We start from the raw sequence: 14,415 nt of genomic DNA on the forward strand, positions 1-14,415 counted from the left end.
TCTTGTTCAAATCTTTAAGAAGAGCAGATATGGCATAGCTAGAGGAACTAGTAATTATAATGTCATCAACATAAACCAGAACAAATATAGTGATACCTGACTTGTGAAATAGGAACAATGAAGTATCTGCCTTTGAGGGTGTAAAACCAAGAGCACACAGCTTAGAACTCAACTTTGCATACCAGGCACGAGGAGCTTGTTTCAGCCCATATAACGCCTTATCCAGCTTGCAAACATAATGTGGTGTAGTGGAATCCTCAAAACCAGGTGACTGCCTCATATAGACCTCCTCTTCCAGAACACCATGAAGAAACGCGTTCCGGACATCTAGCTGCCTAAGGTGCCAACCTCTAGAAACAACAATGGATAAAACAATCCTGACAGTAGCAATTTTAACTACATGACTGAATGTGTCCTCATAATCAATGCCATACCTTTGCTTGAACCCTTTAGCAACTAATCTTGCTTTGTATCTATCAATGGTGCCATCAGCTCTCCTTTTAACACGATATACCCATTTACAGTCAATCAAATTTTTGCTGCTGCTTGGGGGAACAAGACGCCAGGTTTGATTTTCTAACAATGCATTGTATTCCTCCTTCATAGCTTGATGCCACTTTGAATCACCAAGAGCTTCAGAGAGAGATGATGGTTCACCTGTAGCTGAAAACATGCCATACCGAACTGTACCATCAGTATATTTTTTGGGTTGTCTAATACCTTGTTGAAGTCTGGTGCGAACACCAGAGGGAGGCGCAGCAGGAACTGCCCCACCGCGACCAGGCACAGAAGATCCGCCCGATATGTGGTCATCATTAGAGGAATCGGCAGCAGCAGTCCCAGGCGGGGACAGGCCGCCAGATGGCGCGCCTTGATTCGGAGGAGGCGTGTGTGCGCCACCGTCGTCTGCGGCGGGCGAAAAACGGCCGCCAGGTGGCGCGCCCGCACGGGGCGACGGCGTGTGCTCGCCACGCGAGGAGCCAGCAGAGCCGCGGCTCCCGAGGGCGGGAGAATCTGCCTCGAACAGAGGCGTTTCGGGATCAGCGTGAGCAGGGGAATGTTCCCCAGAATCTGCCACCGAATCTTCATCAATTTCCGCACCATTTTCGTCGTGTTCTGACTGAGAGGCATTGTCAGTTTCTTGAGGAATTTGAACAGGGCGGTGCAGCAGATTGTCATCAACTTGTTCAGCAACCTGTGGAGTATTAGTGATAGGCACAATAGACACATGATCATTAACATTAGGGGCACCCTCATGAGGAGATGTCGTGGATGATGGAAGAAGAAGCAATTCTTTGCGAAGAAGAGGACCAGCATTAGGGTGGAGGGACGCAAAGGGAAAAACATTTTCATCAAACACGACATCACGAGAAATATATACACGGCCAGTGGCCATGTCAAGGCATTTAACACCCTTGTGGCGAGGACTATAGCCAAGAAACACACATCGTGTAGAGTGGAAAGCTAGCTTCCTATTGTTATATGGGCGAAGGTTAGGCTAGCACGCACACCCAAAAACACGAAGAGCATCATAGTTGGGTTTGATATGAAGAAGGCGTTCAGCTGGTGTTTCAAGGTCAATAACCTTACTAGGAAGCAAATTAATGAGAAATGTGGCAGTGAGAAAAGCTTCATCCCAGTATTTGAGTGGCATGGATGCATTGGCAAGTAAAGCTAAGCCAACTTCAACTATGTGGCGGTGTTTTCGCTCTGCAGATCCATTTTGCTGATGAGCATGAGGACAAGAGACATGATGGGTGATGCCAATTTTTTGAAACAAGGCATTAAGCTTCTCATACTCACCTCCCCAGTCAGTTTGCATAGTAACAATTTTCCTATCAAACTTACGTTCAACATATTGCTGAAAATTAAGAAAGACTTGATAAACATCGGCACGACTCTTAAGCAAATAAATCCAAGTGAATTTGCTAAAATCATCAATAAAGCTTACATAATATGAATGTTTCCCAGCAGAGAGAGGAGCAGGACCCCATACATCAGAGAATATTTGTTCCAAAGGAACAGTGGATCGACTACTAGACGTAGGGTATGGTAGCTGATGACTCTTGGCCAACTGACAAGAATCACATACATATGGGGTACTCTCTAGGGTGTAAGCTATTTTATTTTGCCTAAGAACTTGTTGAACCACGAATGAAGAGGGATGTCCTAAGCGGCGATGCCATGTAGAGGATGACGGCTTTATTGTGATGTATGCATGCTTGGAAGACACACTGGATGTGGTCATCAAGGGATAGAGGCCACCATAGCAGGGACCCCTAAACAGAACGCGTCGAGTTGCCTGGTCCTTGATCACAAAAAAGAAAGGATGGAACTCAATGAAAACATGATTATCAAGAGTGAATCGATGAACGAATAGAAGATTTTTTGATGCACTGGGAACATGCAATATGGAATTGAGATTAAAAGATGCATGAGGGGTGCGCAATTGTGAATGACCAATATGACTTATGTGCATACCTGTGCCTTCAGCAGTGCGAACTTGATCTTGTCCAGTGTAGTTGTCATGAGTAGAGAGCTTCTTCAGCTCCCCAGTTATGTGATCTGTGGCGCCTGTGTCATAGTACCAATTTGTGTCCACGCCATGAGATGCAAAGTTTGCATCCTTGCTTGCTTTGCGGTCTCCATTGTCACGGTCACGACGATCATCACCATAACGCCACCAGCACTCCTTGGCTGATGTCCATGTATGTCACAGATCTGACAGGTGGTGTCCACGTAGCGTGTAGGCTGACGGCGGGGGCGCCCATTGTCACGCCCATTGTCATGTCGATCCTGATTGCCACCCTGATAGCCACCACGGTGGCCACCACCACCACCACGGCGATCTCCATTGTCACGGCCACGCCCATCATCAGTACGGCGAGGAGGGCGATCATCACGCCAACGGTCCTGACCACGGTCATCTCGCCAGCGGTCCTGGCCACGATCATCACGTCCACGGGAGGGAGTGCCACCTCCACGACGGGCCAGATTTGCAGACGATGTGAAGCTGGTGTTGTCTTCATCTTTGTGCAGGCGATCAAAGGCTTGAACTTGATTGAACAGGTCTGACAAGGTGGTGTTGGGGTTGGCGCGAACGGCAGTGATCAAGTTGCGGTAGGCGCTGCCCAGATTTGTCAGGACATACCCGACTAGCTCATCATCATCAAGAGGTTTACCCGCGGCAGCGAGTTCCTGGGCAATGCCTTTCATCTTGGAGAAATACTTGTCGGCGGACATGTCATTTTTCTTGGTTTCAACAAGAGCAGTCCGCAGGTGTTGGATCCGTGACTTCGAGGAGACAGAAACAGGGGCATTGATTGCTTCCCAAACCTCAGCAGAGGACTCCAGTCCAACGACATGTGCCAGAACGTCCGGAGACAGGGAATTGAGGAGCCAGCGAAGGACTTGCTGGTCGCGGGCGATCCAGGTCATGTATGCAGGATTCGTCATTGTGACCGCTTTGTTGTTCTCATGTTCGGTCTCGAGCGTCTTGACAGGAGCCTTGTCCTTGCCTTCGACAAGGTCGAGAACGCACGCGCCACGGATGGCGGGGACGACCAACGCCTTCCAGATAGGAGCGTTTTCTCGAGTCAGGAGTTGTGTGGGGGGAGCCCCAAGGGCTGCAGCGAGCGTTGTGGCAGAGGACGAGGACGCCATCTGCAGATCGTGATCGCGACGGTGGCACAGGAGATGTGCGACGCGGCGGCTTGACGTAGATCGTAGATGCGGCGGCGGCACAACAGGTGCGGCGGCGGCTTGATGTAGATCGTAGGTTTTTGTTTGTTTGGGGTTTGGTTTTGGCGGCGGCGGCTACGGAAGCGGCGGCGGCGAGATGTCTTGGGCTTTTTTGTGTAGGACGTGTATGGGCGGCGACAGCAGATGATCTGCAGTGGCGGCAAGGCTTGATGTAGCGGCGGTGGCGGCTGATCTTCAGCAGCGGCGGCGGCGGTGTCTTGGCAGCTAGGTCATGGAAGAGGTGGCTCTGATATCATATCAAAAGTGTTTGAGGGAACCGTACTTGGATCTCGTACGGGTTGCGTGTTATATAGGAGTATAGGAGTACATGGTTTCGTATCCAATACACATCTATGTATGGTATACGTATTACATACTATAACCTGATATTACAACTCTAACAGTCTGAAGAAGAATACACTTGGACATGGCCGTGGGAACCGAAGGGCACATTCTCTACCAAATCTGTCTACCAAGCACACTTCAAAACACAAATTATGTGGGAACCTGCAAACGCTATTTGGAGTGCTTGGGCACCTCTTAGGTACAAAGTGGCAGCATGGCTTTTCATCAGAAGAAGAGTCTAGACTGCAGACAGAGTTGCAAAGCGTGGCCTCCCCAACAAGGAAAAGTGTGTTCTCTGCAACCTGGAAAAGGAAGACGCTCACCATTTGTTCAACGGATTACGGATGTGCTATTATCATTTGGGGTTCAGTGTTGGGCTGGGCGGGTTTGCAATCAGTCGTTCCAAACACACATCAATCATTCCAAGCAGAAGCATGGTGGAAGGAAACTAGGGATACCCTTCATGGAGAAAGCAAAGCCAAGATGGATTCTATAGTGATGCTCACAACCTGGACAGTGTGGCGGGAGAGGAATGGTAGGGTGTTCGATAATATCTTCAAACTAATCCTGATCGTCATAGAGCAGATCAAAGGAGAGGCAAAACAACGGGAGCTGGCCAGCAATGGTTATCTCAAGATAAATGTTTCTTAGCTCCCTTCTTTAGTTTGTAGTTGGTCGTTGTATTGCCCTCTGTTGTAGAGTTGGTCATTTCCTGAGATGTTTGGGTAGTCTTCTGTATGGTTAATCGTTCTGTACTTTCACTGTAAAACTTCAGCCTAGTAATAGGCAGTCCCTCTTTCTAATATATATGCATTTCTCCTGCATGGTTCGAAAAAAGAGAGAGATGATACAGTGCATAGTTTTTCGATAAAGGGAATATATTAATATCAAAAGATACCAATTACACCCAGCCTCTGCAACAACGCACCACCCTAATGGCACTACGGATGCACACAACCAAAAAAAGGGAAACGAAAACTAAGAAATAAAAGTCCCGCTACAGTATCTCGGACCTAACAACAGCAATACATCCACCGCCAAGACAACACCTGAAATACAGACTCTCCGAAAACGACGCCTCCAAGAAGGGAAGGGAACAGTGCTCTAACACCGTCGTCGCCCGATCAAAGATCTTAGGTTTTCACCCTGAAGATAGTCCCTGCTCTCACAACAATGCCTCCAACAAGGTCATTGCCAGGCACAACCAGTTAAGGCCAGACCTTGGGTTTTCACCCTGAAAGGTAGGACTCTGAACTTCACATGTGTTGTCGCCCCCACTTTTATACCGCTGCTGTGAAGCCTGGAACACCAAGCAAGTCCCTCAACAGCGCGGAGACTTGAACCTCCCTTAGCTAGTCCTCCCATCCGGCCTTCATGAAATTCTCTTCTTCCGACTTTCATCATGGATCCATAGTTACTTGATGTCAACATAGAAAAAGAGCTTCGCGCCGCTCCCTCCAGAACCAATCGGTCGGAATAAAAGCATGGGTGCGCACGACCGAATACCACCGATCCAGCAAACTCCAGGCAAAAAACACTGTTACATTCGCCGGCGGAGTCTTCCAGAACTCAACACACCATCGAGATCGCGAGTCCAGGCCTCCGGTAGGTCTTCCTCTTCACGCACGTCTTTATTCAGGTCGGACCCCCACGTCGGCGACCATCCCGGGCTGGCCACTCCAACCCTCCATCGGCGACACCGTCGCCGGCTTCCATGCTTCTCCATCTCGCCGCCGGAACGCGGTGATAGATCGATAGATCCACCACCACCAACCGCAAGCCGACCCTCTCCGGCGAAGAAGAGGGCCACCTCCACCGTCGTACCCAAGGCTGCTGCCCCGGGCGACCTCGTGTCGCGGAAGAAGCCCGAGATCGCCTCCACTCACCGACGAGAGGCGGGGGGGGGGGGGGGGGGGGGGGGGGAATGGCGCAAGCCATGGGCCTGGCCGCCGCCCACCACCAGCCCCTGCCGGTGTGCTACGGGGAGAGCCTACGGGAGGAGGGGATCCGCAGTGCAGAGCCGCCGCCACCCATCACCATCCGCGCCGGCCGATCCGCCGTATGCGTCGAGGAGGAGATCCCGTCCGCCATCCCCCACGTCGACGAGGAAGGGCCCCCGCCGTCGCCACTCCCCGTGGGTCTTTGCCCCGGCGGAGCTACCGGCGGCAGCGGCGGTTATGGTTGGGGTGGGGGTCGGGAGAGGAGAGGGGGTCGGGGATACGTGCATAGTTGCATAGCATCAGAACCTGACCCTGAAGCTGGTCACATGAAGATAAATGTGCCTAGAAATGCAACTATATTTTGGTGCAGATTGTAGATTTACTGATTATATAGATTGTAACTTTACTGATTATATACGGAAATATAGTGCAGCTACAGTACCGTCGTGACACTGTGACAGCCATGTTCTTTCTAGATGCGTTCGAGGGCTGCAAGCGGCAGATTTTGCGGGGCTGATTTCTTGTCCGAATAGCATAGCAGTTAGATGCAGTATTAAAGTTTGTAGTGTAATTTGCACTGTTTCATGCGGGATGAAGCGGCGCCGCTTCTGCAACCCTACATGTACCTACATTCACATTGTGTGCCTGCGCTTCGCTTGCACTTCCACTTGACGAGTTTGTTTGATTATGTGATATCTGGAGCTATTTTTCTGAGCAGTGGTCTATGTTTAGACTATAATCTGTTATAAACGAATCTACAAATTTCAGAGAACAGAATATATTTAGCGACTCCATATGCTTCAGACAATAGCTGGGCACACTAACAAGAGCTCAATTATACATTGTCCGCCAAAATCAATCAGGCAAAAACATACTACTAAAATGCCCAAAATTGCTGGATCAGGCTCGCCGATCTCATCATGATCTACCTAGTATCATACATCCATCGACTTGGCTCCAAGTACATATCAAGCCTTGAAAGCAGGCAGCTCTGCAGTCCACTAGAGGAAATTAAGGACCATATATATATGTAAGTCCTTTCTGAATGCTTATCAATGGTTCAAGGCTCAAGTGCTATAGTGTACAGTCCAATCAGGCATCCTATTAATTAACCTGTCTGCTTGATGCTACTAGGAGAAAAGATGGATGCTTCATGCTACTAGGCGAAAAGATGCGCTGAAGACCCTGTCGTTTGCCTTTTCTGCCTGCAATGGAAAGTTGCATTGTTACATTGTCAGCTCCAGAGTGAACAGCTGAACAGCTGAAGTTCAATGCCAGTTTGGCAGTAGTTGGCAGTAGGTATGCTATATCATTTACCTCCTTTTCCCAATCTATACACCAGGCGATAAATACCAGCAGCGCCAATTTGGTGAAGCTGCCGCAGACGATGCCAAGCCAGAGACCCTACACCAGTTTCACATTTCAGAGATAGATAGAAATTCAATCAATGGGCAACCAGCCTCAGTAAATATTACAGTAGGAGTAACGTTCTTTACCATTCCATTCAGGTGGAAGACGAATGCAAGCAGCACAGCCATCGGAATTCCCAGTAGGTAGAACGCGCCGAGGTTCACGGCTGCGCCGATATTCTGCTTGCCGCTCCCCGTAAGCACGCCTTCAAAGTTCAATCAAGCAAGCACAGATCGATTAGCTTATGTTTTCTGCACTCGTTATGTAGTTGGAGATTCAGCATTGGATGGACTGAAGTTCACCAACCTGAAAGAGAGCTGTGAAGTCCATCAATGAAGAAAGATATCCCGAGGACCGGCAGCATCCTGGAAATGTAGGTAACCACTTCCTGCTCGTCGCTGTAAAGGTGCCCCCAGACGTTTCGTAGCAAGATCATGGTCAAGGCTATCACCAGTCCTTCGGATAACGCCATGTACATGACAACCCGCATCGCTAGTTTCGCTGCCTGAGGCTGCCCGGCACCAAGTTCGTTCGAGACGCGCGTGCTAAGTACGGATCAACAAGAAATCAGCTGAGAAGTAAATTACCAAGATTGTGGTACATTTTTTGTGTTGAGGGTTGAATGATAACTGAACTTGCCTTATGGAAGAAGAGAGGCCAAGTGGTACCATGTAGAGCAGAGCGCCTGTGTTGAGGCTGCACGTACAGTGGAACAGTTAAGCAACACCGAGAATAATTTTCTTACTTACCATATTAACAGCACACATGGCATGGTGATTTAGAACAGTTTTCTTACCATATTGACAACACCGATGTCTCCAGCTGAGGATTTGGCAGGAGTCCAGAGAGGAGCACAAGGATTTCAAACGACCACCACTCCAAGCTGCACAAAGAATTTAAACATTACCAAATTTTATCAGCCATACCAGGACAGTTCATCAAAAGAATTAGGAGTATTTCCTTTTCCATTGTACGAACCAGATCATCATGGCGGAGGGCATGGCGAGCTCGGTGAACTGGCGCAGCTCCTTGAAGGCCTCCCGGGAGAAGCCGCTCCAGGTGTCCTTACAGGCGCTCGACAGCCTGACGTACATGGCCAGTATGACGAGGTTGACGCCGTAGGAGACGGCGTTGCTGAGCGCGGCGCCCTTGCTCCCCATGCCGGCCTTGTAGACAAGCAGCCAGCAGACGAGCGGGTGGAACAGCGCGGTGGCGCCGGAGCTGGCGGTCACGGGCAGGACGACGCCCTGCGCCTGCAGGAAGCGGATGTGGCACTGCAGCGGCACGTACGCGGCGAGGGACGGGATCATCCACCGCGCGTAGTCGCCGGCCTCCGCCGCGATGGCCGGGTCCTGGCCGAGGAAAAGTAGGATCTTGGTGGTGTTGGCCCAGATGAGGGCGATGGGGACGCAGGCGAGCGAGAGCACCACCATGGCGCGCTGCTTGTAGGCGCCCAGGCGGTGGTACCGCCCCGCGCCGTACGCCTGCCCGCACAGCGTGTCCAGCGCCGTCGCCATGCCGGCCTGCACATTGAAATCCACGACGACGCCATGAGATATATATATGATAGATTGATTACTCGTTCCCGAGCTGATCAAGAAAAAATCATATATGAGGAGGATGTGGCACGTACGAGGAGACTGTAACCGGTGACGTTGGCAAGGGAGGCGGCGAGGGAGGCGCCGGCGAGGGGCAGCTCGCCGAGGTGGCCGACGACCATGACGGAGACCATGTTGACGAGGTTCTGGAGGATGCAGCTCAGGACGATCGGCCCGCCGAGCCGCACGAGCCGCTTCACCTCCGCCGCGGCGAGGCCTTCCCCTCCATCGTCCTTCGCCGCTGCCGCCGGCGAAGCGAGCAGCGCCTCGTGGACGGCGGCCGCGCCAGGCTTGCCGTCCATCCCTGCCACGAGTGGTGCCCAAATTGGGACGGACGGGAAGGAGGGCTTTTTATGGGAAGGCGTTAAGCTAGATCATTGGATCGCTAGGCGCGCGTTAAGCTAGATCATTGGCGGCTTCGAGTCTTGGAGTTGGGGTTCGTAGATTGATCGGCTGCCGTAAGGAATCTTGTTGAATTTAATGCACACGCGTGAGGACACCTACTGACCTACGGCCGCCGGCCGCCGCCGCCTTCGCCCAAGCCCAGACCTAGGCAAAGGCGCGACGTACGTGCCTACGTGGTGCGTCGGCTTGCCTTTTTTTTTTGTGGGGTGCCTCATGGGCTTTATAGATGGACCCCAGTCTGTGCCTGATGCGCGTTGAGCTGGGCCTTGAGCCTGGTCATATAGGTTTTATTTTGTGCAAAAAGTAATGGGTGTTGGGATGTAAACGGATCGGATCGGATCGGATATTTCTATTACCATATCCTTTACCATGTTTCTATTACCATATCCTTTACCATAGTCAGTGTTTGCCAGGATAGATACCCATGGAAGCAACGGCGGAACGTCATCTATAACAAAGACCGGTCTAGAGCTTCAACGCGGGGCATACACTGATGGACCACTGCAACAAAATGGATTGTTTGCCCTAAAAAATTTCTGAGAAGGCCAAGCCATGGCCAGGGATGGTCCCCATGACGGCCAGCCAATGCATGGGAATATGTAGTTCCTTTCTTTGGTAGCTCTGATTTTGATCAGGATTTTTATGTGACCACCGAAGTTTAATCTGATCTGTAACCGCTTGAGCAGGTGAACCATGCTCAAATCATAGTAAACCATGGCGAGGTTACTTCTAGGGACATAGAACATAAATTTCAGGTCTACGCTGATTCGATAAATATAAAGTGGAGGTTCTATGAGAAGATCTTCTCTGAAACTCGGGTTATGACCAGATTTCCAAATGCAAAGTGCATTAAAGAGGTGGCTCATTTTGTAAAAAAATCATAAAAAATGCGACTAATGCTATTATTAAATTTAAGAAGTGGTCTAGTGACATCGAGCCCTTTTCTTTCTTAGATGAGGCTTGGTTCAGTATCAAAGGCATTCCATTGAAGTATAGAAATATATCCAATGCTTTCTATGTTGCTAGCATGTTTTTTGGCACTTGCAAAAAACTGTTTGAGAAATTTTGCCTACATCAAGGAGAAGATTGGCTGCGAGGATGCTACCTTGGTTCAAAATTCTAGGATTGATGCCATTAAGAATCTTTTATGAATGTAAGTTTACTAGAGAGTTGTCTGAGCCAAATACCAACGTTGCAAGCTTCTATAACTGCTTGTAATTTCGAGCGTGGTGTTCATTAGAACTATTCCAAAAGGCAAAGATCTGATAGTGGTGCAGTTGTAGGTGACAAATCTGAACTTAGATCAGCTCTAGGCCTCCAGCTAGAGTCAATGGAAATATTGGTGGGAATCAACGCAATCAACACTCGGTTGGTATTGGGGAGGGTAAAAAATTCTTGCTGACTTTATCGGAAAAAAAAAATCTTGCTGATGCTGGTAAAGACAAAGAAGTTGTGCCAATAATGCTGTTGATATTAGTTCCCTACCTCATGTTGCTACTGCTTTGCATCTGCGCGATGTCCGCATGGAGGTAGTATATGCACTTGCGTCAGATAATGTTGGTGATGTGGAGGCCCCAATCATTCATGACGCTGATCCTAGGTTCAGAGAATTTGAAAAAATCGCAAAAAGTGCAAGTGATAGATACCTTATGCATCAGAAAAAAGTATAAATACATGATGGATCCTATGATTGAGGAGGCTGATGGTGCCGCTGCAGATCAAGGTGAATGAGATCCTAAAGAAATGGTAAACTATGGCAATAGTGACATAGATAGCGATGTCGGCATGAATATTGTTGATAATTCTAGGGATTTTATCTAAGGTGAAATTCTAGGTCTTGTTGCTCCATTCCTAGAACATAAACACAGTGCTAATGTAATGCTTGTTACTACTAGATCACAACTTAAAGTTGAATGCACTCAACAGAACAATGAAGTTTCCGCTTATCAAGTTGCTTAAGATGTTGTGATAGGAGAGAGGGAGGCTGATTCTGGGATGTAGATTTCGAAAATAAGCTCTGTAATCAATCCAATGCTCATATCAGAGTGAAAGACAGAGCAAAGAATCAAGCCGAAGCTAGGGATATGATAAGTACTAATCTGAACTCGCATTTTTTTTTGCCTTCTTAGATGCTGATAACGTTCGTAGTAGGGCCTTAAAAATGGATGTTGATTGGACGAGTAGTTTTGGTACATGGAAGCATATGTTTTTAGTTTTTAAAATCAATTTAAAAGGCAGTTTAAAAGTTTTAAAAAATTGAATAAAAAAATCGACATGTACGTCTCTTGACATAGTATGTGTTAGGTGTTGTGCGCAAAAAAGACAAATTTTGTTGCTTAGATATTTTTTCATACTTTACGCAAAACATTAAAAATGTCAGTTTTGCGGAACTGTTGTTAGGTGTCATGTGCAAAAAAGAAAATTTTTGTTGCTTAGATATTTCTTCATATTTTACACAGAACATAAAAAATGCCAGTTTTCCGTGAATGGCGTGAACACATAATGTTAACATATACGTTTCAATTTTTTTCAATTTTTATCGGGTAGCATGAGCATATGCTTTCATGTTAAATAGTGGATTTTTGGTGTTGATCCTGCTACTTCCGCTCATGATAAATCAATTGCACTATTAAAGGTAAAAGAACTATTTCCAATGGCCTTTGTCTTGGAGCTAATTTCCACTGGCCTTCGTCTTGGAGCTAATGAATGCCGGTTCTTGATATAAGTTCCTATTGTCTAAAGGATATTTCTCACAAGGTGATGATCAACTTGAAGCTGATGACAACGCTAGTGCTTGATGTTAGTGCATGCCCAATTGTTGAAGTCTAGGAATTATTTCTAGAAATGGTGACAATTTGGAGTGGATTTTTAGCTGGAGTTACACATAACTCGTCTTTTTTAAAAGAAAATCAGAAATAACATTTTAAAGTTACCAAAAAAATCTGAAAAATCTTGATACGAAAAATGTTGTAAAATTTCAACTAAAAATACATTATACTTTGGGATGCACAAAAATGACGAAAGAACATGCTAGCACACATGATTTGTAAGAAAAAAATATTTTTTTGGGTTGTGTAAGAAAACGTAAACAAAAGTTTTGAGAAGTATGAGAAGCTTTTTTGAGAATTATCTCTTCTAGACAAGTCACAAAAATTATTATTTTGTGGACATAGAATGTCTAGATGTGTCCTAAACTTTTTTTCATATGTTTTGAGCAGCGGGGAATGCATTTCCGCGGCGACCCCCCTTCTTTACTTCAGCAAGAGATTTCGTGTTGTCTGTATTTTCTGTCTGATGGTAATGAGTGGATCTCTTGAAACAAAAATCTACGAATTGTTCTTGCCAAAAAAGAACTAGTATGAATTATTCTGGACCAACCCAGCAAGCATACCACGCTGTATCCACGAATGTTTTAACAAATCACAAGAACTTAAGAACGATATTGTGATATCAAACTAATCCGCATTCTGAAGTGGCACAGGACACATGAAAGAAAGTTAACATTACATTGGAAATTTCAAATCGCTTAGTCCGATAGCTACTAGCGGATGAGGCGCAAACTGAACTGCAGAGGTACATCGAAGGAAACATATTTGTCATAGCTCCCAGCAGCTAAAACCTTGCTCTAAATTCTTAGACACGGTACGCGGCTCAGAATATGCCGGAGAGCATGGTCGCCGCGCTTGAGAGCGCTGCTCCGGTGATGGCGAAGTGGACGACGTGGTCGGCATGCCCGGTGTCCCCGGTGAGCGCCACCGCCGCTCCGGCGAGCGCCCCTGCAATGGCGCTGTTCTTCTGCAGCAGGAAATACAAATTAGCAAACCAGTTGCGGGCGAAAAGTCTGAAGCTAATCTGATGAGAAGGAACAGCAGGTAGATAAACTGAAGAAAGGCACCGACCCAGTCATGGCATCCCCTGGCCTCTCTCAGGCCGTACGTCACCCCAGAGTACACTCCGGCCGCCAGTCCTGTCATGAGAACAAGGTCAGATAAGGTCAGATCGATCTTCTTGTTTGAAGCACACCACAAGATGCTAAAATGATTTTTGATCTAGGACTTGGTACTCACCCCACTGAATGGCCTCCTTGCCGGCCGATTTCACCACCGCATCGAGCGACTTCTGGCCATCATCCCCTGCGACGGAAGAAGCCAATGCCGTTGCCGTCAGCTCGGTCTTAACACAAACAGGCATGAATCGCTTGAACGATGAACATCATGCCAGCATTTTTCTTACCTCTGGCGCTGGAGAAATGGGTGTTCCTCTTGACGTTGTCCAGCCCGGTGTTGTCTCCCCCGAGCCCTTCGACGGTGACGAAGTAGGCCTCCTTGGAGACGGCCCTGGCGGCGCCGACCCCGGCGGCGCGGATGAAGCTGTCGGTGACGCGGTTGAGGAGCGGGTGGCCGAGGTCCAGGAGCGGGCGCCGGTCCATGCTGGCCACCTCCTCCTTGAGCGTCCGCGCGTCCAGCCTGCTCATCTCGATCCCTCCTTCGTTCTGCTTGCTCGCCGTGGTTGTGGAATGGTACTAGTGACTGGACAGAAGAAGAAGAACAGCAAGAACAGCACAAGTACCTGGAGAAGCGGCGAGCGGCCTCGGTGTTTATGGGCAGAGCGGGGGAGGCCCGCCGCCCGTGGGGGAGCGTAACACGTGCCGGGGCCGGCGCGGCAACGTGTCCCCAGTCGTGGCGTGTCATGGCGGCAGGCGGCAGAGCCTTCCTGAACCTTCTGCCCGCGCGTAGAGGGGCGCGTGGCAGAAGAGAACGAACGAGGCGACGGAGCCACCTCGACCGAGCCACGACGCTCTATCTTTTTCTTTCCCAGGAGGCTCGATTCGTCTAACTCAAAAAGAATCGATCGGATTTTCTTGGGTTTTCGGTAGCGTTTCTTCTGCGGCTTCTGTCACTACAAGCGTGCACGTGAGCTGGTGCAAAATAAAAAAAAACCGAGTATATCCATCTTTCTATATTCCAAAGTTAGAG

The 14,415-nt window shown here is 48.5% G+C and overlaps 2 protein-coding genes across 2 annotated transcripts; both read right to left on the reverse strand.

Moving 5' to 3' along the window:
- Window positions 1–6,992: 6,992 nt before the first annotated feature.
- LOC127299087 (protein DETOXIFICATION 16-like) lies at window positions 6,993–9,354 on the reverse strand. Its single transcript, XM_051328983.2, has 8 exons — window positions 9,070–9,354; window positions 8,415–8,959; window positions 8,233–8,319; window positions 8,076–8,132; window positions 7,743–7,981; window positions 7,523–7,641; window positions 7,344–7,430; window positions 6,993–7,231 (listed from the first exon to the last, which is right to left on the reverse strand). The coding sequence occupies exons 1-8, from the start codon at window positions 9,334–9,336 to the stop codon at window positions 7,178–7,180; spliced, it is 1,455 nt and encodes a 484-aa protein (XP_051184943.1). The 5' UTR covers window positions 9,337–9,354; the 3' UTR covers window positions 6,993–7,177.
- A 3,672-nt stretch (window positions 9,355–13,026) lies between these two features.
- On the reverse strand, window positions 13,027–13,951 carry LOC127304605 (outer envelope pore protein 16-2, chloroplastic). Its single transcript, XM_051335244.2, has 4 exons — window positions 13,673–13,951; window positions 13,507–13,572; window positions 13,339–13,406; window positions 13,027–13,234 (listed from the first exon to the last, which is right to left on the reverse strand). Exons 1-4 carry the CDS (start codon window positions 13,911–13,913, stop codon window positions 13,091–13,093), a joined length of 519 nt encoding a protein of 172 aa, XP_051191204.1. The 5' UTR covers window positions 13,914–13,951; the 3' UTR covers window positions 13,027–13,090.
- Between the last annotated feature and the right edge of the window lie 464 nt (window positions 13,952–14,415).

The sequence above is a fragment of the Lolium perenne genome, chromosome 5 (genome assembly GCF_019359855.2).
Source record: "Lolium perenne isolate Kyuss_39 chromosome 5, Kyuss_2.0, whole genome shotgun sequence".
NCBI classification, from domain to species: domain Eukaryota; kingdom Viridiplantae; phylum Streptophyta; class Magnoliopsida; order Poales; family Poaceae; genus Lolium; species Lolium perenne.